The sequence below is a fragment of the Moschus berezovskii genome, chromosome 5 (assembly GCF_049115385.1).
Source record: "Moschus berezovskii isolate FMDL1 chromosome 5, NW_MosBer_1.0, whole genome shotgun sequence".
Lineage (NCBI taxonomy): Eukaryota > Metazoa > Chordata > Mammalia > Artiodactyla > Moschidae > Moschus > Moschus berezovskii.
In genome coordinates, this window is record NC_142464.1 from 86,961,452 (window position 1) to 86,984,917 (window position 23,466).

Here is a 23,466-nt window from a genome sequence, read left to right on the forward strand (position 1 = left end):
ATCCAACCATCTCATCCCCTTCTCTTCTTGCCTTCAAACTTTCCCAGGTTCAGATTCTTTTCCAAAGAGTCAGCACATCGCATCAAGTTGCCAAAGTGCTGAGGCTTCAGGTATAGCATCAGTGCTTCCAATGAATATTCAGGGTTGATTTCCTTTAGGATTGACTGGTTTGATTAACATGCTTCATAAATGTTGGTTTTTATAGCAGACACAGTGCCTGCCCTTAGGGAGATTCCATTTGTGTTATTTATCTCCTCTTCACCCCTGCTTGGATTTGGTGACAAAGGAAATGGAGAGCAAGAACGCAATAGTGTTTCATTAAGTTTAAATGTTGTGAGAACCAGTATATGATATTAGACAAGTGCTAGGGGTCTGCCACCTAGCAGTGTTGACCTTGGTTAAGTTTTTAAACTTTTAAGTTTTGGTTGATTTTTATGTCTGATATGGTAGTAACTAGGACCATGTCAGAGAAGGCAATGGCACCCCACTCCAGTACTCTTGCCTGGAGAATCCCATGAACAGAGGAGCCTGGTAGGCTACAGTCCATGGGGTCGCTAAGAGTTGGACACGACTGAGTGACTTCACTTTCACTTTTCACTTGCATGCATTGGAGAAGGAAATGACAACCCACTCCAGTGTTCTTGCCTGGAGAATCCCAGGGACAGAGAAGCCTGCTGAGCTGCCGTCTATGGGGTCGCACAGAGTCAGACACGACTGACACGACTTAGCAGCAGCAGCAGCAGGACCATGTCACATCAAAATATTTTGTTAACCTTAGTTCGGTCGCTCAGTCGTATCCGACTCTTTGTGACCCCATGGACTGCAGCACGCCAGGCTTCCCTGTCCATCACCAATTCCCAGAGCTTACTCAAACTCATGTCCATTGAGTTGTGATGCCATCCAACCATCTCATCCTCTGTCGTCCCCTTCTCCTCCTGCCTTCAAACTTTCCCAGCATCAGGGTCTTTTCCAATAAATTAGTTCTTCGCATCATATGGCCAAAGTATTGGAGTTTCAGCTTCAGTATCAGTTTTTCCAATGAATATTCAGGACTGATTTCCTTTAGGACTCACTGCTTAGAAAGTACCGTACTGGTATAAAATATTATTGTGAACTTTTGGTTATCTGCTTATAGGTAATTTTCTTTGTAAATAATGCACTGGCAATTTTTTTATATACGACTGATTTATTACTTTAGTTTGCCTTTAGATTAACTACTCAGCAGTGCTGTGAAGTTCAGTTCAGTTCAGTACCTCAGTAGTGTCCGACTCTTTGCATGCCCACGAACCGGAGCACGCCAGGCCTCCCTGTATATCAACAACTCCCAGAGTTACCCAAACTCATGTCCATTGAGTCGGTGATGTCATTTAACCATCTTATCCGCTGTCATACCCTTCTCCTCCTACCTTCAATCTTTCCCAAAATCAGGGTCTTTTCAAATGAGTCAGCTCTTCACATCAGGTGGCCAAAGTATTGGAGTTTCAGTTTTAGCATCGGTCCTTCCAGTGAACACACAGGACTGATTTCTTTTAGGATGGACTGGTGGGATTTCCTTGCAGTCCAAGAGACTCTCAAGAGTCTTCTCCAATACCACAGATTAAAAGGATCAATTCTTCTGTCCTCAGCTTTCTTTATAGTCCAACTGTCACATCCATACATGACTACTGGAAAAACCATAGCTTTGACTAGATGGACCTTTGTTAACAAAGTAATGTCTCTGCTTTTTAATATGCTATCTAGGTTGATCATAACTTTCCTTCCAAGGAGTAAGCGTCTCTTAATTTTATGGCTGCAATCTTCAGTGATTTTGGAGCCCCCTAAAATAAAGTCAGCCCCTGTTTCCACTGTTTCCCCATCTATTTGTCATGAAATGATGGGACTGGGTGCCATGATCTTAGTTTTCTGAATGTTGAGCCTTAAGCCAACTTTTTCACTCTCCTCTTTCACTTTCCTCAAGAGGCTCTTAGTTCTTCTTCACTTTCTGCCATAAGGGTGGTGTCATCTGCATATCTGAGGTTATTGATATTTCTCCCAGCAATCTTGATTCCAGCTTGGCTTCCTCCAGCCCAGCGTTCCTCATGATGTACTCTGCATAGAAGTTAAATAAGCACGGTGACAATATACAGCCTTGACGTACTCCTTCTCCTATTTGGAACCAGTCTGTTGTTCCACGTCCAGTTCTAACTGTTGCTTCCTGACCTGCATACAGGTTTCTCAAGAGGCAGGTTAGGTGGTCTGGTATTCCCATCTCTTTCAGAATGTTCCACAGTTTATTGTGATTCACACAGTCAAAGGCTTTGGCATAGTCAATGAAGCAGAAATAGATGTTTTTCTGGAACTCTCTTGCTTTTTCAATGATCCAGCAAATGTTGGCAGTTTGATCTCTGGTTCCTCTGACTTTTCTAAAACCAACTTGAAATCTGGTAGTTCCCAGTTAATGTATTGCTGAAGCCTGGCATAGTGAATTTTGAGCATTACTTTACTAGCGTGTGAGATGAGTGCAATTGTGCAGTAGTTTGAGCATTTTTGGCATTGCCTTTCTTTGTGATTGGAATGAAAAATGACCTTTTCCAGTCCTGTGGCCACTGCTGAGTTTTCCAAATTTGCTGGCATATTGAGTGCAGCACTTTCACAGCATCATCTTTTGGATTTGATAAAGCTCAGCTGTAATTCCATCAGGTCCACTAGCTTTTTTCGCGGTGATGCTTTCTAAGGCCCACTTGACTTCACATTCCAAGATTTCTGCCTCTAGGACAGTGATCACACCATCATGTTTCTCTGGGTCGTAATGATCTTTTTTTGTATAGTTCTTCTATATATTCTTACCACCTCTTCTTAATATCTTCTGCTTCTGTTAGGTCCATACCATTTCTGTCCTTATGGAGCCCATCTTTGCGTGCAATATTCCCTTGGTATCTCTAATTTTCTTTAAGAAATCTCTTAGTTTTTCCTGTTCTATTGTTTTCCTCTATTTCTTTGCACTGATCACTGAGGAAGGCTTTCTTATCTTTCCTTGCTATTCTTTGGAACTCTGCATTCAAATGGGTATATCATTCCTTTTCTCCTTTTCTTTTCTCTTCTCTTTTTTCACAGCTATTTGTAAGGCCTCCTCAGATAGCCATTTTCCTTTTTTGCATTTCTTTTTCTTGATGATGGTCTTGATCCCTGTCTCCTGTACAGTGTTACGAACCTCTGTCCATAGTTCACCAGGCACTCTGTCTATCAGATCTAGTTCCTTAAATCTATTTCTCACTTCCTCTGTATAGTCATAAGGGATTTGATTTAGGTCATGTGACGAGTTGACTCAATGGAAAAGACTCTGATGCTGGGAAAGGTTGGGGGTGGGAGGAGAAGGGGACGACAGAGAATGAGATGGCTGGATGGCATCACTGACCTGATGGACATTAGTTTGAGTGAACTCCGGGAGTTGGTGATGGACAGGGAGGCCTGGCGTGCTGTGATTCATGAGGTCGCGGAGAGTCGGACACGACTGAACGACTGAACTGAACTGAACTGAATGGTCTAGTGGTTTTCCCCACTTTCTTCAATTTAAGTCTGAATTTGGCAATAATGAGTTCATGATCTGAGCCACAGTCAGCTCCTGGTCTTGTTTTTGCTGACTTGTTTTTGCTGTCCTGTGAAAAGTGTACCCAAATGCATTTTAATAATCTAAGCCAAATGTAACCAAAAAAAAAAATAGTATGGTCAAAATACTAATATATTTCAATAATGAAAATTTTTGTTTATAATTATTTAATATTTTATAACTATCTTATTCTCTTCATAAATGCCATTTCTATATATTAGATTGCTGCTAAGTCACTTCAGTCGTGTCCAACTCTGTGTGACCCCATAGACGGAAGCCCACCAGGCTCCCCCGTCCCTGGGATTCTCCAGGCAAGAACACTGGAGTGGGTTGCCATTTCCTTCTCCAATGTGTGAAAGTGGAAAGTGATATTAGATTAGGTGCATTAATTGCATAACATTCTGCTCATTTAGAATGTTTAAATTTTAGATAGAAAATGGGTTGTATGACTTGCAGTTTAAAAGAAAAGAAATTTTAAGCTACATTAGCATTAGATACAATTTCATAGCTCTCAGTTATGGCAATTTAGTTCTAACAGTTTTGGCATGCGACAATTTTATTTCTCTGTAATTTGTATCACTATTTGATAAAGGTTGGCAATGCATGTATATGCTCTCTCATCCATACGTTTTCTAATTAAAGAACACAGTCCCAAATATTGCATATGTTACAGATATGGACAAAAGTAATATAAAACTAATAGCATCTTATTTTTTCTAAACAATAACATGACTATATTATATTTTATGAATTGTTGTGGAATGAAGGGGAAATTTGCTAGTTTGCTTTTTTTTCTTTTTACTGTTTCTTCCTTTTATTCAGAATGCAGTTACCCTTAATTTGAATTTGCCCTGTAACTAACAGGATGTAGCTTGTGACATTAAGTTTGACTAAGGACAACAAGAAAATCACTTTAAGGCATTATAGAAACATGTTTATGGAGGTTTCATGAATGAAAAATGTAGTTTGGAAATTAAAATTGAAGACAGAAAAGTAGAGAAACTACTTCCAAAGAGGTTTGGAAATGAACAGCAACAGCTAAAATGTCAGAATTCAGGATATTGGATCAGAGTAACAGATAAGAGGTCCTGAAGAAGACCTAGCAGGGTTGTCATCATACAATTCATCTATTCATGATCCCATAACAGAGATAAGAAAAGGGAGTATTTTCCACTTGTGTTTCTAGTCATAGACTGCTTTATAGTGACCAATTTCTCTTGCTATTATAACCTCAAGATCATGCTTTTTTTTTCTTTTTTTCCTCTGGTTTTACATTTAAGGAGTTGAAGATGCAAATTGCTTATAAATATACTTTCCTCCCCATCCTTTAAAATATTCAAAGACATCATACAGATATGCATCCCATGTGTGATTCTATAGCAAATCCAGATTCTTCTTTGCTGTTTTTTTCTTATCACATGCTTTAAGTATCTATAGAACAGAATTAATTATCTCTATGTGGACTGTGTATTAATTTAGTGGATGTTCATTGAGTATATATTACGTGCCAGACATTGTGAGCTTGTGAAGCATACAGGGGTTCAGTTCAGTTCAGTCGCTCAGTCGTGTCCGACTCTTTGTATATGTTACGTGCCAGACATTATGAGCTTGTGAAGCATGCAGGGGCAAGCATGGTTTTTATATGCAGGCAGTTTATTTGCATATATTTCATCAGGTGTGGGAAGCATCTAGAATCAGATGATGAACAATGACTGGAGAATCCTAAATGTTACTTAGCTTTACAGTGACAAATTATGTTTGCCATACTAGTTTTTGTTATGGGAATATGATTTGTATGTACTTATCTAAACTTAAATTATAGGATTGTTTTACTTTAGTCTTAGAAATGGCAAATAAATGATGAAAGGGTTACAGCCAGTCATGACATAGGCAGCACCATAATAATTTTCTCTGAAATAGAATTGCCTAATAAATCTTAATTTTAAGTCATAAGCAGTGCCAGAGGCTCACTTTACTTGGGCTACAGTTTCTGACAGTTTCTTCAAATTAGACCAGGACCAGAGAATTAAAAGTTAAACTTTCCCTAATGACAGTTGAGAAAATAAAGGTAAAATTTATTTTAAAAATAAAAATCTCCATTAAATTGTAAGGTAGTAGTTATGAATTATAATAAATACCTTATTAATATTTTTTGCCACATATCCACCTTGCTCATTAAGTATTTGTTGGAGAGAGAAATACTAGTCACCAAGAAGTTAGAGTAATTGCACACAAAATAAGATGCATTTTATATGGAATAAGACTAAAGTTGTGTGATTGTACATTTTATGTTGTATAATATAACCAGCTTCATATATAAACCAAAGCATATATATTTAGAGCTATTTCAAAGAATGAAATTAGTTCTAGGAATCCCTTGGTAGGCTAGTCCTTAACAAATGTCAACTTCAGTGTAAGACCCCACTCTCAGCCTCCACTTTCATTGTGAAATGAGCCTCCAGTACAAACTTTTTGAGACTATTGATTAATTTTTAAAGTGCTTACTTCCGTTTCTTCCAGTTGTCAGTGAGCTCAAGTTTGTTAGTAATCTAGTCATAGCATGAAGTTCATCTCTTAGGTAGAGTATTTAAGTGAACTATATTGAAGTATACAGTCCAGTAAATACTACATTTACTTGATATAGGTTTGACTGATGATGATGATGATAAATTATAATAATATAAGTATCATAGAGTTTTTTTAAAAGTTCTAAAAATACTGTTAAAAATAAGATTTGTAAATTAATGACATACCTTAAAAAGGATAACCCCATTTACAACTTCCTAAACATAAGTTTTCATATATACCATTTTTGTCTTCTAACACATGTGATTTTGAGCTTTCAAAAAGTCAAGGAGAGAAATGAGTGTGATTTTGCTGGTAATTGAAGACATGAGCTTAGGTCAAAGCACAAATCTTACCTGAAAGTAAATATTTAGAAAAGTGTTTCTCCCTTGTTTTAAAATTTTCCTAGAGTTTTATTTATTGTACATAGTAGCTCAGTTTATCCCTTCCACTGAAATTATCTTAGATTTATACCACTGGGGGCCTATTATTTTTTCTTTTTAATGTTTGTATTATGAGCCCATTCTTTCTTGAGTCTTTCCCTCTTTTTTCTCCACTGATCCTTTTTTTTTTCGTTTGTTTCCTTGTTGTGATCTCGGCAAATTCTCTTTAATGAGACCAATATTAATTAGAAAAAGATGTCGCTTGATGAGCTGCATGAATATGTTACAGTTTCCCAAAATTTTCCTCTACTTGTAATAACTGATACCTTAAAATAATAATGGAATCTAATTTGAAAGATACATAACCATACATGTTTGAGAATCTCAATTTATTCTTAAAAGAGTTTGTTGAAAGACTTGCTTTAGAATTTCAGAAAAGCCCAGAGCAGGTGGCTCATTATTTGTATCAACCTTTGGATATATATTTTCCTGAAGACAGTATTTTTCCACAGTAACATAAAATACTGATGAGTGGGAGGAAGAAAAGCTTCTTCAGTAAGGATTCTAAATATATTTATTCAGGATGAGAGCATTTCCTGTTAATGTGTCACCTCACAAGGTACATTTCTCATTAACTATAGAAAATATTACGCCCTAAGAAATGAATTACAGAGTAGTTTCTTCCAAAGAGATAAATTCTTGAGATGGGTAAAAAGCAAGACTATTTTGTTAAGTAGTGGTATAAACAATAATTAATAAATGAGTCTATCCAAACTATCTGAAAGCTTTCTATGTATAATTACCAACCTATCTTTCAAATAGAAAATCCTTGTGTTATTATTATGAATATTGTATTTCCTGTGTCTATAGTTTGGAATGATATGTTAATTCAATCTTAGCTTGATTAACTTTTGCCTTATTTTTTTTCAAACTTGTACTGTATTTTTAAGCTTATAATGTGGTTGTTTCTTAAAAAATAATTTTATGGAGGAATGGGTTCTTTTAAGAAAAACATACTGTTCAATAAATCAAGTTTGAGTGCAATAAATTATTTATTTTCAGTTTGCAAGAGGTGAATAAAAAGTGCTTGGCCAATATCGTACCATTAATCTATTCTCTTTTCTCCTTTCTCTCTTTACTTCTCTCTCTCCAATAGAAGTGGAACAAAAAGGTAATTAAATACCTTTCATAAATTATATACTATTTATAGGCTAAGTTATTTAACAGTTTAACATCTATTTAAAATAATTGTTATTAATTTTTATCTATTTTCTGAAAATTTATTTACTACTTCTGCTGCTCAACTTCACTTTAATCTGTTGTACTGACCAGTGCTGGTTTGATTATTTTTATCTTAAAACAGTTTAATAGTGTAAAGTTTTCAACCATGCATTTTATTCCTCTTTATTTTTAAATGAGTAGATTAGAAATCCAGTAGATGCTGATGCATAATGACTGCTTCAGATTTGTTTTTATTTCTATACTAGATAATTTTCCATAGCTCTGGAGTGATTCCCTGTTCTTTTGATTTTCAACTATTAAGGGAAAAGGGGAGATGGTTTTCTGAAATACATTAAATTGCCTTTGTAAGCAAGGGCTGATTATTAACTAACATAAAGTTTACATACAATTTTGACAATAATGCATACCCATCCTTTATAGACATCATATTATGTGTGTGCTAAGTCACTTCAGTCGTGTCCAATTCTTTCTGACCCTATGGACTGTAGCCCCCCAGGCTCCTCTGTCCATGAGATTCTCGAGGCAGGAAGATGTAATGAGTTGCCATTTTCTCCTCCAGGCCATCTTCCTGACCCAGGGATCAAACCTGCATCTCTTATGTCTCCCACATTGGTTGGCGGGTTCTTTACCACCAGTACCACCTGGGAAGCCCAGACATCATATTAGAGTCCTGAAAAATTCTTCCAATAATGAATTTTATTATTAAGTGTAATGTGATGATGGCCCTCTTTCCTTGCTATGGAAGATTTTGACAGTTAAATTTTCCCCTAAATGTCTCATTTTCCCAAAATTGAAACTTTGGACATTTTAACAATATACTTTTGTTTTTAATAACCTTCAAACCCTAGTTGAGTTTCATCTTAGATTTTCTCTTAGATGTAGGTTTATAATTGCTGTTAAAGAGCTAATTACTAATATCAAGAGAATAATACTTTAATCATTAAAATACGGGTCAACCTCCAAATTTCTTGTGATTTTCTAATTTCTCTTCCCAATATACTTCTAATCATTTCAAATATAACAGTGGATTGCATGATTATTTTTCAATGTGTTTGCTCTGCAAAAATATTGGAGCAGTGTTTCCCATAGCAGGTTCAGAAGAAAATTACATCCCATCAGGCTCTGTAGAAAGGGTTCTGTGATCAAATTAATTTGTGGAAATTTGCTCACACTCCCTTATTCTGCCTTGCGGAGTCACTAATGCACATCAGCACTTAGAATCCTGATATTATTTTAATTAGATATTTCTTAAGCATGTGTGAATAGGAATCCCTGTTTTTGTGGGGTTTTTTTTTTCTGTGTATTATATATCTAAACCATATAAATAGGTATTTCAAGGACCTCCTTTTGGGAAACATTGCTTTTTAGCCCCTTTGTTACAGATGAATCAGTCAAGCTTTCCTCACCACCACTCACATGATGTGCTACTGAGTTGTCTTAAAAATAAAATGAATCAGACAATTCCTGCCCATTTTCAGTCTGAAGTATGAGCAGCAAAATATTGTAGCAAGTAATCTTGTTTTTTTAATGTTCTTCTCATGTAACAGTAAATGGTACATGTTTTTAAGTTCCAGTTCTACTGTATTTAACAGGACATTTTTAACTGATTAAAAATCTAGATCTTGGGTTCTTCTCTGTAACTTTTCACCTTTTCTTCTTCCCTTATTTCTTCTTTCCTTTCTTTTTCTTCCTTTCTCTTTTTCCTTCCAGTATCCATCCATCACTCATTTTTAATTGTGTGAGTTGCATGCTCTGTGTGTGCTGTAGAAGCTTTTAGGGCTTTTTTGCTATAAGATTCAGTGGCCTGTATCACAAGGTTTTTCTTTTCCCTTATTATGTTTTTAATTACTATTGTATTTTCATTTGCTTCTTAATGATAAATATAGAGTAGTTACTAGCATCAGAGTGAAAAAAATATTTTTAAAAAACTTTCAAATAAGATACATGAAACCATTACATGTAAATGTTTATATTTGTTATATGTCTATAGAATACACAGACATAATTGACATCTATATAGATAACACTTCCAAAATTATTGCAACATTCTTGCAAAGGTAAAATGCAAAGGAAAGCACAGCCACTCAGGAAAAGGCCAAATTTCATGAGCAAATCAAGTCAGAATGATTCTAAAGAAATGTCAAAATTAATGTGGAAAAATACTTTATGTTCTCAGAAGAATGCAGCAAACTAATTAAGTGGTGGTGGGTATTTCTTATTAGAGTTGAATTCCACTTGGTGAAAAGTAAAAATATATGACAAAATATTTAAATTAATATATTTATTATTTTGATTCTTTCCCAATTGACAGTTTTTCTTTGTCCTGGACTACTAAAAGGAGTATACCAGAGTGAACATTTGTTTGAATCCGACCACCAATCTGGGGCATGGTGCAAAGACCCTCTTCAGGCTTCTGACAAGATTTATTATATGCCCTGGACCCCCTACAGAACTGATACCCTGACTGAGTACTCATCCAAGGATGACTTCATCGCTGGAAGGCCAACTACAACCTACAAGCTCCCTCACAGGGTGGATGGCACAGGATTTGTAGTGTATGATGGAGCTTTGTTCTTCAATAAAGAGCGCACCAGAAACATAGTAAAGTTTGATTTGCGGACTAGGATAAAGAGTGGAGAAGCTATCATAGCAAATGCCAATTACCATGATACCTCCCCTTACCGTTGGGGAGGCAAATCTGACATAGACTTGGCAGTGGACGAGAATGGGCTATGGGTAATCTATGCAACAGAACAAAACAATGGTAAAATTGTCATTAGTCAATTGAACCCTTACACCCTACGGATTGAAGGGACGTGGGATACTGCATATGATAAAAGGTCAGCTTCCAATGCATTCATGATATGTGGAATTCTGTATGTGGTCAAATCTGTCTATGAGGATGATGACAATGAGGCCACGGGAAATAAGATTGACTACATTTACAACACTGACCAAAGTAAGGACAGTTTGGTGGATGTACCCTTTCCTAATTCATACCAGTACATAGCAGCTGTGGATTACAACCCCAGGGACAACCTTCTTTATGTATGGAATAACTATCACGTCGTGAAATATTCTTTGGATTTTGGACCTCTGGATAGTAGATCAGGTAAGTTTGACTTTTGATGGTACTTTAAAGGGAATTATTTACAGTTTGAACTTAGTACGTTTATTGTATATTTTGATTAGACTTCTTTCTCCTGGTTTTTCTTCTAGCCTGTGTTTTGAAAGTTGTTCATTTTCTTCTCAGATCAAAAATGTTGCTGTTAATCACTGTAAAAAAAAAATTATGGCCTGAGAATCCAACTCTTACTCCTCTATGCAGCTAGTCTCCAACTTTCATCCTTCTTTGAAGGGCATTTTCATTATCAGCTAGTTTGTTTGTGTGTCTGTGTGTGTAGTGAACTATACCAAACCTTTGCAAAAATAGAATGCTATCCCACCTAATTAATTGTGACATGCCCTACAAAGTGCCCTCTACTTGAAAATGCCAAAGGGTTGGCTTGATATAATTCTTCAGGAGCCCTATACCAATATATTCAACTCACTGAGCACATCATATATGACCACCCCTACTGGGAATATTGTCAGATTATTCATATGTATAAGTGTATCTAATCGATATATACAGAAAAATGTTCATAACTGATACAGATAAAAGAATAGATCTCAATTGTAAAAGAAAAAACAGTACAAAACTCAGCTTAAAAAAAAAATGACATTTCAACTCCATTTCTTTAAAAGTATCTTTTTCTTCTCTAGGAAATACTGCTTACTTTTAATATTGTTTAAAGACAGTCATGAATGGATCCATCTTTTACATTTTTAGTTGCATACCTGAGCAGATTTATCTTAGTTTAGAAGTTAAATTATTTTAAGTAGCAATTTTACTGTTCAGCTTAGTTCTCAGTCGTGTCTGACTCTTTGAGACCCTATGGACTGCAGCACGCCAGGCTTCCCTGACCATCACCAACTCTCAGAGCTTGCTCAAACTCATGTCCTTTGAGTCGGTAATGGCATCCAACCATCCTCTGTCGTCCCCTTCTCCTCCTGCTTTCAATCTTTCCCAGCATCAGGGCTTTTTACTATGAGTCAGTTCTTTACATCAGGTGGCCAAAGTATTGGAATTTCAGCTTCAGTCCTTCCAATGACTATTCAGGACTGATTTTCTTTAGGACAGACTGGTTTGATCTCCTTGCAGTCTAAGGGACTCCCAAGAGTCTTTTCTCCAACACAGTTCAAAACCATCAATTCTTTGGCACTCAGCTTTCTTTATAGTCCAACTCTTACATCCATACATGACTACTGGAAAAACCATAGCTTTGACTAGATGGACATTTGTTGACAAAGTGATGTCTCTGCTTTTTAATATGCTGTCTATGTTGGTCATAGCTTTTCTTCCAAGGAACAAGCTTCTTTTAATTTCATGGCTGTAGTCACCATCTGCAGTGATTTTGGAGCCCCCCCAAAATAGTCTCTTGCTGTTTTCATTGGTTCCCATTCCATTTCCCTGAATTAATGGAAACAGTGATAATATTGTTCCTCCTGATAAAATATAATGGAAAAGTAAGATATAAGTGTCTGACTTTTGATAGTTACATAGCAATTCAAAGTTAATTTTTTTTATTCTTCCAAGTAAGTTATTATTTCTTATTTTCTGCATTGTTTTTACCATGCTTTTACTCGCATGTCATTTTGCTTTACTAACTTACTTCATTATAAACATATCATCTTATACAATTAGTCTAAGTGCCATATAGCTCGTAATCTTGCTTTACATATCTTTTTATTATTTTTCATCTGACCATCATTTCTGCCATCTTAGATCCTAGTGTACTATATAGCATAAAGATAATAAAGACTCTCTAATTCTATGCTGAATGGATGAAAGCCTGAATGGATGCCTTTCCATTTCTCACTATGATAAAATGTCAAATTGGGTGGCATTTTCTCTAATGCCTGAGAAGCATCTACAAGAGTGAGAGCTGTTCTTTCCATGGCCAGCATGTTGATATTATGTTGAATTGCTTTTTGTAGAAGAAAAACCCTAATATGCAATTCCTGCAAAAGCAACTTCTCATTGTTAGTCCTGAAAATTCTCCTAGACCTAACTAACCTCTGTACAGGTAAGGTTTCTTAAACCAACACTCCTTTCAGTTAAAAAGCTAAGCACCTGAAATACTCTGAGAAGACAGTTCTTTCAGATCTGTGGTATTCTCCAGTATTTTGCCAGTGGAAGCTATTGTTCAGTGGTTCTTAGCTATTTTTGACTTCTGATTGTAACCAAAGTAATTTATAATCGCCTTAAAAAAATGATACATAGTAACATAATCATCTTTTGATGTTAGTGAAATAAGGGCAGTAACATACCTTTTTTTAATTTATTGGTAAAATCATGCATTATTTTTTAGACTAATAGATAAGTTTAAATTAATTAGCATTCCAGATTTTGACTTAATGGACTGAAGCAAATTCTTAACTTTTTGTAAATTACCCTTAAAGATGATACTATAGCCCCATGTATTTAGACATCTGTCAAAAATATTTCTGGCATACATTAAAAAAATTATATTTTTATCCCATACATGTATCCCTATGCATGATAATTCTTTGTAATTGCGGACATAGGAAAATTATACCACTAGCTTAATACTTTTTGTTTGTTTGCTTATAGAAGTTAGATTATGGGCCATCTCTCCCACTTGTAATAGTTATCATATTTGTTAAAGGGATGTTATTAAAGTGGCAAACACTGAGAAATGAAAAAGCTCAGCTTTTGAAACAAATCACTAACTTAATCCAGGAAATTCAGTTTTCATTCTTTTTAAATAACAGTGAAATTGCTTCTGTTTTCCAGAAAGTGAGACTTCAGCTATATTAAACTTGTATATGTAATCACAAGAAAAATTACCAATTTTCGTGTATGAATGCTCAAATTAAAAAGCTAGAACTTTGGTGTGTTACTATAGTGGAGAGGTAGAAAGAAAAAGTAGATAATAAGAATGTGTACATTTTATGCATCAATGTGAAAATTTCAACTAGCATTAATGGAAGTTGTTCACCCTATTATACAAAAATAGTTTCAACTGAGTGTTTTTCTTTAGTATAAATTACACTGACATTTTTCAAAGAAATTTCCTTTTGACTTGTTTATATGGACATTTTTATGTGTCTGTGTATGGAAACCAACTTACTGTAAATATTTAGGGTCAAAAAACTACTGTAAATTAAAATATCTGGGTATTGGAAGTTGAGACAAATATGTTCTCCTGATGTATAAAAATCCCCAGTGAAACATCCATGGAGGTAGCATACTGCTTCTGAAGATGAGTCTGGGAGCCAAAGGACTCGGGTTTTAATTCTGCCTCTAGTGTTTGTTTGACTGTGGGCCTCTTGGTCTTAGTTACCTCAACTGTAAAATGTAAAAATAATAATAATAATACCTGTGTCCAAAGATTGAGCTTCCCTGGTGGTTCAGTCATAAATAATTTGATTGCAGTGCAGGAGACCTGGATTTGATCCCTGGGTTGGGAAGATCCTCTGGAGAAGGGAACGGCTACCCATTCCAGTGTTCTGGCTTGGACGATTCCATGAACAGAGTTGTCTGGCAGGCTAAAGTCCATAAAGATTATTGTTAGATTTTAATGAGATGATATATGTACATATATAGCAAAATTAACATAAAACTACATACCAACCCTACAAGGACCATTATTATCCATGTTATCTAATCGAGGGGCTTAAGGCACTAATGCTCATATAATTTTATTAAAAATCACCAGCTACTGAAATGCAGCTTGAACTTCAAAGTCATGGTCCCTTCTGTGACACTGCAAGTGGAAAGTATGCTTACTGAAAACAATGTGTCCAAATTCATTCATTTGATAGAAGTGATCTCAGTATCCCCATGTGCCAGGCACTCTCCAGATGTCAATCTAATTTGTAGATCTCATGATTAGATAATTACCATAGATCTGCACTCCAAAAAAAGTGCTTCTGATTTTCAGTGGTGAAATCATATACTCTGTGAAGATTTGCTGAATAATTTAAGAAATAAATCAATGAATTATAATATATATTTTATATCTTATTATTCAGAATCTTATGGTAATTGGAGTAATAGTCCAAAAATATATTTTATTAGGATTATACATATGCTTCTCAGGTAGTCCCCTTCACTGTTGGCCATGCACTCCTATGATCTGGAAGTTATTATCTGGGTCACCCCAAGTTATTCCCCACCCACCACACACACTTACTTTTTATCTTCACTCAGATCGTTATGATATTTGGTGATATAAAATATGGTTGGTATGGTAAGAAGTGCCAAAGCACGTTACAGCACCTAGTGCATTTTCTTCTGAAAGTAATTATAGAATTACTCAATAGTTTTACAATGGGAAAGAAAGTGAGCAACTGTTCAATGGATTTTGTTTTCAGACCATCTCAGATTTTTCCATTGATGAATTGCATGAATCTTTTCAACTTAGAGAAAATGGAAATTGTAATCCATTGCGTACACCTGTGTATTCAAGGGAATAAGTGTGTTTCCTTGAAAATATATTTTGTCTGCAGAATAGGTGTTTAAGTTTTGGACACCAGTATCTAAAATGATTGTAAGCATTACTACCTGAGCTAAAAAGTAAATATGTGAAATTGCTTTTTTTTCCCTGAGCCGAGGACTGTCAAATCTATAATTTTCCTGAAAGTTACTTTTAAATGAACCTTTTTCCTCTCTTATAAAATATGATAAATTGCATTCATCATTTCTTTCAATGGCTATCTTTTGTAAGATATACTTTTAAAACTTCGAAACAGTACTTAGTTATTTCACATGTTCAGTTCAGTTCAGTTCAGTTCAGTAGCTCAGTCGTGTCCGACTCTCCACGACCCTGTGAATCACAGCACGCCAGGCCTCCCTGTCCATCACCAAATCCCGGAGTTCACTCAAACTCATGTCCACAGAGTCGGTGATGCCATCCAGCCATCTCACTCTCGGTCGTCCCCTTCTCCTCCTGCCCCCAACCTTTCCCAGCATCAGTCTTTTCCAGTGAGTCAACTCATCGCATGAGGTGGCCAAAGTATTGCAGCTTCAGCTTTAGCATCAGTCCTTTCAATGAACACCCAGGATTGATGTCCTTTAGAATGGACTGGTTGGATCTCCTTGCAGTCCAAGGGACTCGCAAGAGTCTTCTCCAACACCACAGTTCAAAAGCATCAATTCTTCGGCGATCAGCTTTCTTCACAGTCCAACTCTCACATCCATACGTGACCACGGGAAAAACCATAGCCTTGACTAGACGGACCTTGGTTGGCAAAGTAGTGTTTCTGCTTTTCAATATATTATCAAGGTTGGTCATAAATTTCCTTCCAAAGAGTAAGCATCTTTTAATTTCATGGCTGCAATCAGCATCTGCAGTGATTTTGGAGCCCAAAAATATAAAGTCTGACACTGTTTCCACTGTTTTTCCATCTATTTCCCATGAAGTGATGGGACCAGATGCCATGATCTTTGTTTTCTGAATGTTGAGCTTCAAGCCAACCTTTTCACTCTCCTCTTTCACTTTCATCAAGAGGCTTTTGAGTTCCTCTTCACTTTCTGCCATAAGGGTGGTGTCATCTGCATATCTGAGGTTATTGATATTTCTCCCACAGTCTTGATTCCAGCTTGTGCTTCTTCCAGCCCAGCGTTCCTCATGATGTACTCTGCATATAAGTTAAATAAGCAAGGTGACAATATACAACCTTGACGTACTCCTTTTCCTATTTGGAACCAGTCTGTTGTTCCATGTCCAGTTCTGACTGTTGCTTCCTGACCTGCATACAGGTTTCTCAAGAGGCAGGTCAGGTGGTCTGGGATTCCCATCTCTTTCAGAATTTTCCACAGTTTATTGTGATCCACACAGTCAAAGGCTTTGGCATAGTCAATGAAGCAGAAATAGATGTTTTTCTGGAACTCTCTTGCTTTCTCCATGATCCAGCGGATGTTGGCAATTTGATTTCTGGTGCCTCTGCTTTTTCTAAAACCTGCTTGAACATCTGGGAGTTCACAGTTCACATATTGCTGAAGCCTGGCTTGGAGAATTTTGAGCATGACTTTACTAGCGTGTGAGATGAGTGCAATTGTGCGGTAGTTTGAGCATTCTTTGGCATTGCCTTTCTTTGGGATTGGAATGAAGACTGACCTTTTCCAGTCCTGTGGCCACTGCTGAGTTTTCCAAATTTGCTGGCATATTGAGTGCAGCACTTTCACAGCATCATCTTTCAAGATTTTAAATAGCTCAACTGGAATTCCATCACCTCCACCAGCTTTTTTTGTAGTGATGCTCTCTAAGGCCCACTTGACTTCACATTCCAAGATGTCTGGCTCTAGGTCAGTGATCACGCCATCATGAGTATCTTGGTCATGAAGATTTTTTTTGTACAGTTCTTCTGTGTATTCTTGCCACCTCTTCTTAATATCTTCTGCTTCTGTTAGGTCCATACCATTTCTGTCCTTTATCGAGCCCATCTTTGCATGAAATGTTCCCTTGGAATCTCTAATTTTCTTGAAGAGATCTCTTGTTTTTCCTATTCTGTTATTTTCCTCTATTTCTTTGCATTGATCACTGAGGAAGGTTTTCTTATCTCTCCTTGCTATTCTTTGGAACTCTGCATTCAGACGCTTATATCTTACCTTTTCTCCTTTGCTTTTCGCCTCTCTTCTTTTCACAGCTATTTGTAAGGCCTCTTCAGACAGCCATTTTGCTTTTTTGCATTTCTTTTCCATGGGGATGGTCTTGGTCCCTGTCTCCTTTACAATGTCATGAACCTCCGTCCAGAGTTCATCAGGCACTCTATCAATCAGACCTAGTCCCTTAAATCTATTTCTCACTTCCACTGTATAATCATAAGGGATTTGATTTAGGTCATATCTGAATGGTCTAGTGGTTTTCCCTACATTCTTCAATTTAAGTCTGAATTTGGCAATAAGAAGTTCATGATCTGAGCCACAGTCAGCTCCTGGTCTTGTTTTCGCTAACTGTATACAGCTTCTCCATCTTTGGCTGCAAAGAATATAATCAATCTGATTTCGGTGTTGACCATCTGGTGATGTCCATGTGTACAGTCTTCTCTTATGTTGTTGGAAGAGGGTGTTTGCTATGACCAGTGTGTTCTCTTTGCAAAACTCTGTTAGCCTTTGCCCTGCTTCATTCTGTGCTCCAAGCCAAATTTGCCTGTTACTCCAGGTGTTTCTTGACTTCCTACTTTTGTATTCCAGTCCCCTATAATGAAAAGGACATCTTTTTTGGGTGTTAGTTCTAAAAGGTCTTGTAGGTCTTCATAGAACCGTTCAACTTCGGCTTCTTCAGCATTACTGGTAGGGGCATAGGCCTGGATTACTGTAATATTGAATGGTTTGCCTTGGAAACGAACAGAAATCATTCTATCGTTTTTAAGATTGCATCCAAGTACTGCATTTCATACTCTTTTGTTGACCATGATGGCTACTCCATTTCTTCTAAGGGATTCCTGCCCACAGTAGTAGATATAATGGTCATCTGAGTTAAATTCACCCATTCCAGTCCATTTTAGTTCACTGATTCCTAGAATGTCTATGTTCACTCTTGCCATCTCCTGTTTGATCACTTCCAGTTTGCCTTGATTCATGGACATAACATTCCAGGTTCCTATGCAATATTGCTCTTTATAGCACCGGACCTTGCTTCTATCATCGGTCACATCCACAACTGGGTATTGGTTTTGCTTTTGCTCCATCCCTTCACTCCTTCTAGAGTTATTTCTCCACTGATCTCCAGTAGCATACTGGGCACCTACCGACCTGGGGAATTCCTCATTCAGTATCCTATCATTTTGCCCTTTGATACTGTTCATGGGGTTCTCAAGGCAAGTATACTGAAGTGGTTTGCCATTCCCTTCTCCAGTGGACCACATTCGGCTGTGGTCCATGTGATCAGATCAACTAGTTTCCTGTGATTATGATTTCAGTGTGTCTGCCCATGTTATTTGAGTCATTCTCATGTTGCCATCATGATTCTAAAATTCTACTTGATATCTTCATATGTCTAGTGTGAGGGAATCAAGTAGTTACTTTACTTGTCCTTAGTTCACTGCCGTTGAATAACTTTTACTCTTGGAGTTCTTTCTCTCAAATCACCTTGTGCTGAGTTCATAATTCATTAATAAAAAAGAGATGTGAGGTATTATCTTTTACTCTCTCATTTTGTCTCTAAACTGTCGACCAAACAATCTAAATGTTCTTTGTCAAATATACAAATATTTTCCACTATTTCATCCCGAAGAAAGAAGAAATATGCACAGGTTGATAAATGTCAAAATTCCTAAAATTAGTATGTCTAACAGATCTACAATCCTGTTGGTTGAGATTTAGTGAAACACACCAGGCAGTCAGTATGAACATCAGATGACAACGACATGTAGCTACTGTCTAGTGACTGGTCTTCTGCTTCCGACACACAATCCAAATTTTGAAGCCATTTTAGATTATGTAAATGTAATCATTTTGTATATGCTGAAGATAGTAGAATCTAAAACAACAAAAAGCCTACACATAACAGTTTAATAATGCAGATAAGGTGAACCTTCTGTCCTTATAATATGATAATTAAGTGCATTTGTGTCTCCAGTAAAAGCTATGGCTATGTAGTGATGAATAAGAACTTTAAACACACATGACACCTTGTTAAAATGTAATTTTCACATCATATATCTGAGCCCTTTACTTTGACAGCTGAGTAATGTGAGTGCTGGGCAGAGAATCTTGAACATTTTGAAGCTGTCACGTGCTTAATAGGTAGCTGAATCTGCTTCCTGAACTGTTTATTTAAATATGTTGCATCCTAGTCACAAAATAGAGCCTGAAAGTAGAGGGATGTTAAATCAAACTTGCCCTCAGCATATAGGTTATGATTGCTTCATGGTTCCACTTGAGATATCACATTGTCTCTAAAGTTTAATTGATATAAATCTCAGAAGCTGAGTGAACTTCACAGAAAGAAAAAATAGTCAGCTACTTGTTGCTAATTTCATCCAGGTCTTTATTTTTATGCATCAGCTGTTTGGCTTCTGCAGAGGCGCCTCCTTTCTTTCTCTCCACTGCTGCTGCTTTGCTTTTAGTGACAGCTGCTGACGGAAGGGCATTGCTGCTGGTGACTTTTCAGGGAGCACAGCCCAAACTTACAAATTATGTTTGTTTTTTCATTTCTTATATTTTTCTTCTTTGTAATTTGAAGGCTAAACCTTCCCAGAATCACACCCTCTGCTTTTCAGGCTCTTAATATCAAAATCTCAGTCCTGTACAAAGCAAAACTTTACTGGATTTCTACAACTAAACCCAGTGTTAGCCTTTCATCCCACATAGAGGTGACCCTCTTAATAAAGGAGACAGATGCAAGGGATAAAAATGTTCAAAATTTTTATTATTTTTTTTCCTACATAGTGACATCCCTGAAAAATGTATAATTATTAGAACAGTAATCAAAATTATTTCTACATATAGCTCACAGTCACAAAAGATGACTTACTTGTGAAGAAGCTTCCCACTCACACCAGCTGTCTTTTCTGTAACCATTTCACTGCTCATTAGCACGTCCACCAGAGGGCAGACAGGTGGAACTCAAACAGTTTGGCTGTTCATTATTAGCACATTCGCAGTAGTGATTAAAAAGGGATTTCTGGTTATCAAGGGATTCCACTTTAGAATACTCTGCTTCTATCCATATATTACCATAGGTAAGTGAGAACTGACTTTATTACATAGTAAAGTCTGACATTTGCTTTATTTTTCTGTTGTTGATTTTTTTTTAATTTTAGACAATGAACAAACAGAATAGGGTTTCCAAGCAAAAATACAAATTTAAGCAGAAAAATATTTTCCTCTTAATAACTAATTTTATACCACAAAGCTAAATTCTCAGATAATAATGATGAATGACCAAAAATTTAAGATACCTAAATTACAGGAATAATCTACCATGCTATATAATTTTATGGAATGAGACACATCAGATATCCCTGAAAACAGATGGGTTATGTATTTTTGTTTACTTTAATAATAATTATTCCTTGTTTTCTTCATGCCCTTCAGTAGTACAAATCCTTGGCCAAACTCTGTGTATCCACTTACCCCAAAGAAGACACAAATTAAAATTGCCTACTGTTATGTGACTGAACTATTTTAGCCTTAGAACTTGGATTTTTAAAACTAATTGTTAAAAAATGAAATTCTACCAAAAATATACAAATGCACGTGAAATTAGGTATTTGTTGATATCATGGCTTAGAATTATCTCTTTGAGAAAAAATGGCACTTTATTTGTAAACGCTTTGTTCCATAAAAATACAAAATGATAAACTTTAAAAATTTTTTAAATAAACTTTTCAAAACCTATGAAAATTTTGCTATATAGTATACATATTTGCATATTAAAAATAGAATTTTATATTTTATAGAGAAGCCCACTGAGATAAATGTGAGAGAAATAGTGATAATAGTGGGGAGCGGTTCTGAAAACTCATTTTGATACGAAAAAATAAATCCCTTAATCTGTTTGTGGAGAGGAAGCTTGAAAGTGGAATTGACAAATATTAAGATAGAGGTGAAAAGTGAAATTCAGGCACAAAATCAAGCCTGCTATAGAAAATCAAAGCAGGGAGCCAAACTGGGCTTAATTTGGAAGTCCAGTGATTAATAGGTTGTTTCTTCCCCGCTTTCTCTCTTCTTCTTCCCTTCCTTCTTTCATTCTTAAAGACACATGTCTTTAGGTAGCTGAGATATGCTCTGTGGTTACAACTGTTGAACAAGCCAGGCATTGACCCTGCCCTCGTGGAGTTTACAGAATACGGAAAACTTAAAAAAGAAACAAAAAGAGAAAGGGGGACAGTGTGTCAGAAAACAGTGTTACTGATTAGCTACTGTTTTTTGAGTATTTTATTTTCTGGCCTTTTACATAGATTATCAAATTTAATCCTAACAAAAATCTTGCAAAAAAAGCATTAGCTTCATTTCCAGTTAAAGAAATTTAGGATCAGAGACAGTAAATAACTCAAATGTCACATACATAGTCCAGAGTTGCGGTTAAAGTATTAATTGTCCAACTTTCCACTGTGTCGTGTTGCCTCTGTTGGTAGTTAAAAAGAATACAGGTGCCATAGTTAAGGATCAAGGGGAAAGCAGGAAGGCAGTGTACAGGTAGTACATAGAATATAAGTAAAGCAGGTAAAGCGAAGTAGCAAATGCAAAGCCACAAGGCCACATCAAATTCCTTTAGAACAAGGGCAAGAAAAGAGCAGCTAGTGTTGCAAAGCTCCTAGTGAACAGTGCCCTGTGTCTGCTCTCTGTGCAGTGGGGTAGGGTCTTCCTTTGCATATGCCTTGCCCGAGTGCTTGGCAAGCAGTATTAGCATGTGACATCAGGACAGCTGTCAGACAGGCAGACCTTCCTCACCTTGGTCTCTGGTTTCATTTGCCTGAAGGATAAAAGCAAGCAGCCTCCACTGCTTTCCTGTGAACTCTGCCCACCTGGCTGAGATCTGCTCTCATAAAATTGAGGTGCAGTGGTCTTGTCAGGAAGAAGGTGTGGGATAAGGAGCTACAGGTGTTTCTGAGGAGAGATTTGGAGAATTGAAGAGAACATTCCAGAACACCTGTTTTCTAAAAGAAGCACCTGCCATCTCTCCACATTGCACTAGGTTTCACATACATGCCTTAACACTTAAAAAAAATACTGTGAAGTACAGATGTGAAAACTAAGACTCAGAAATGTAAAGTCACCTGTCTGGAGAAACCCAGTTTGTGAACGTAGATGTGAACTTTAAAGAAACCCAGGTTTATTTAACTAAATCATGAAGCTGAGACATTTCGTATTTACAATGAAAAAATTATAATTCACACAAATTTACAGTAGAATGTGATATAATGGTGTATGGTTTTTCTGTGTGTGTGCGTGTGTCTTCTTAGAAATGCTTGAAGAAACAGATTTAATTATTGAAGGATTAGAAGACTTAGAAACTTGCAGAAATTCTGAGCAGTTTAAAAGACTTTAGAGATTTGGGGACTGGCTCTTTATTAGATTTACTTAACTTATATTAATTTCATTTTCTTAATCTAGATGTTTTGCTAGCAATACTTTTATGGTTACTATCTATGAGCAAGATTAGTAAAATGGGGGAAAAATGAAGAAACAAAAGAAAGGAGGTGGTGAGGCAAGAAATGAGGGAAATAAACATTTTTCTCCTAAAAATAAATGGACTAGAAATGAATGAGTTCTTTTACTTCAAGAAGAACGTGGTGAAAAAGCATGCATTTAAAAATGTTATTTTCCAAGATTGATTTAAGAAATAACCTCAAGTGGTTAAAGATAAAATTAAAGACAAAATGTGGCATACTTATGCCTTGCTGGTTGAAATATAAATTGTTGTTAACCACTTTTGAGGGCAACCTGGCAATATCTAGTAGAGCCCATGGAGCTTCCCAGGTGACTCAAATGGTAAAGAATCTGCCTGCCAATGCAGGAGATACAGGTTGGATCCCTGAGTCAGGGAGATCCCCTGAAGGAAGACATGGCAACCCACTCCAGAATTCTTTCCTGGGAAATCCCATGGACAGAGGAGCCTGATGGGCTACAGTCCATGAGGTCGCAAAAGATTCAGATAAGACTAAGTGACT

At 36.5% G+C, this 23,466-nt stretch overlaps 1 protein-coding gene across 1 annotated transcript in view; it reads left to right on the forward strand.

Annotated features, from left to right (window-relative positions):
- Positions 1-23,466, forward strand: part of ADGRL3 (adhesion G protein-coupled receptor L3) — a 984,355-nt gene that overhangs the window by 649,022 nt on the left and 311,867 nt on the right. The window contains exons 7-8 of the mRNA XM_088836367.1: positions 7,691-7,705; positions 10,088-10,888. Of these exons, the coding sequence (XP_088692493.1) occupies positions 7,691-7,705; positions 10,088-10,888 (816 nt within the window). The remainder of the gene's footprint in view (positions 1-7,690; positions 7,706-10,087; positions 10,889-23,466) is intronic.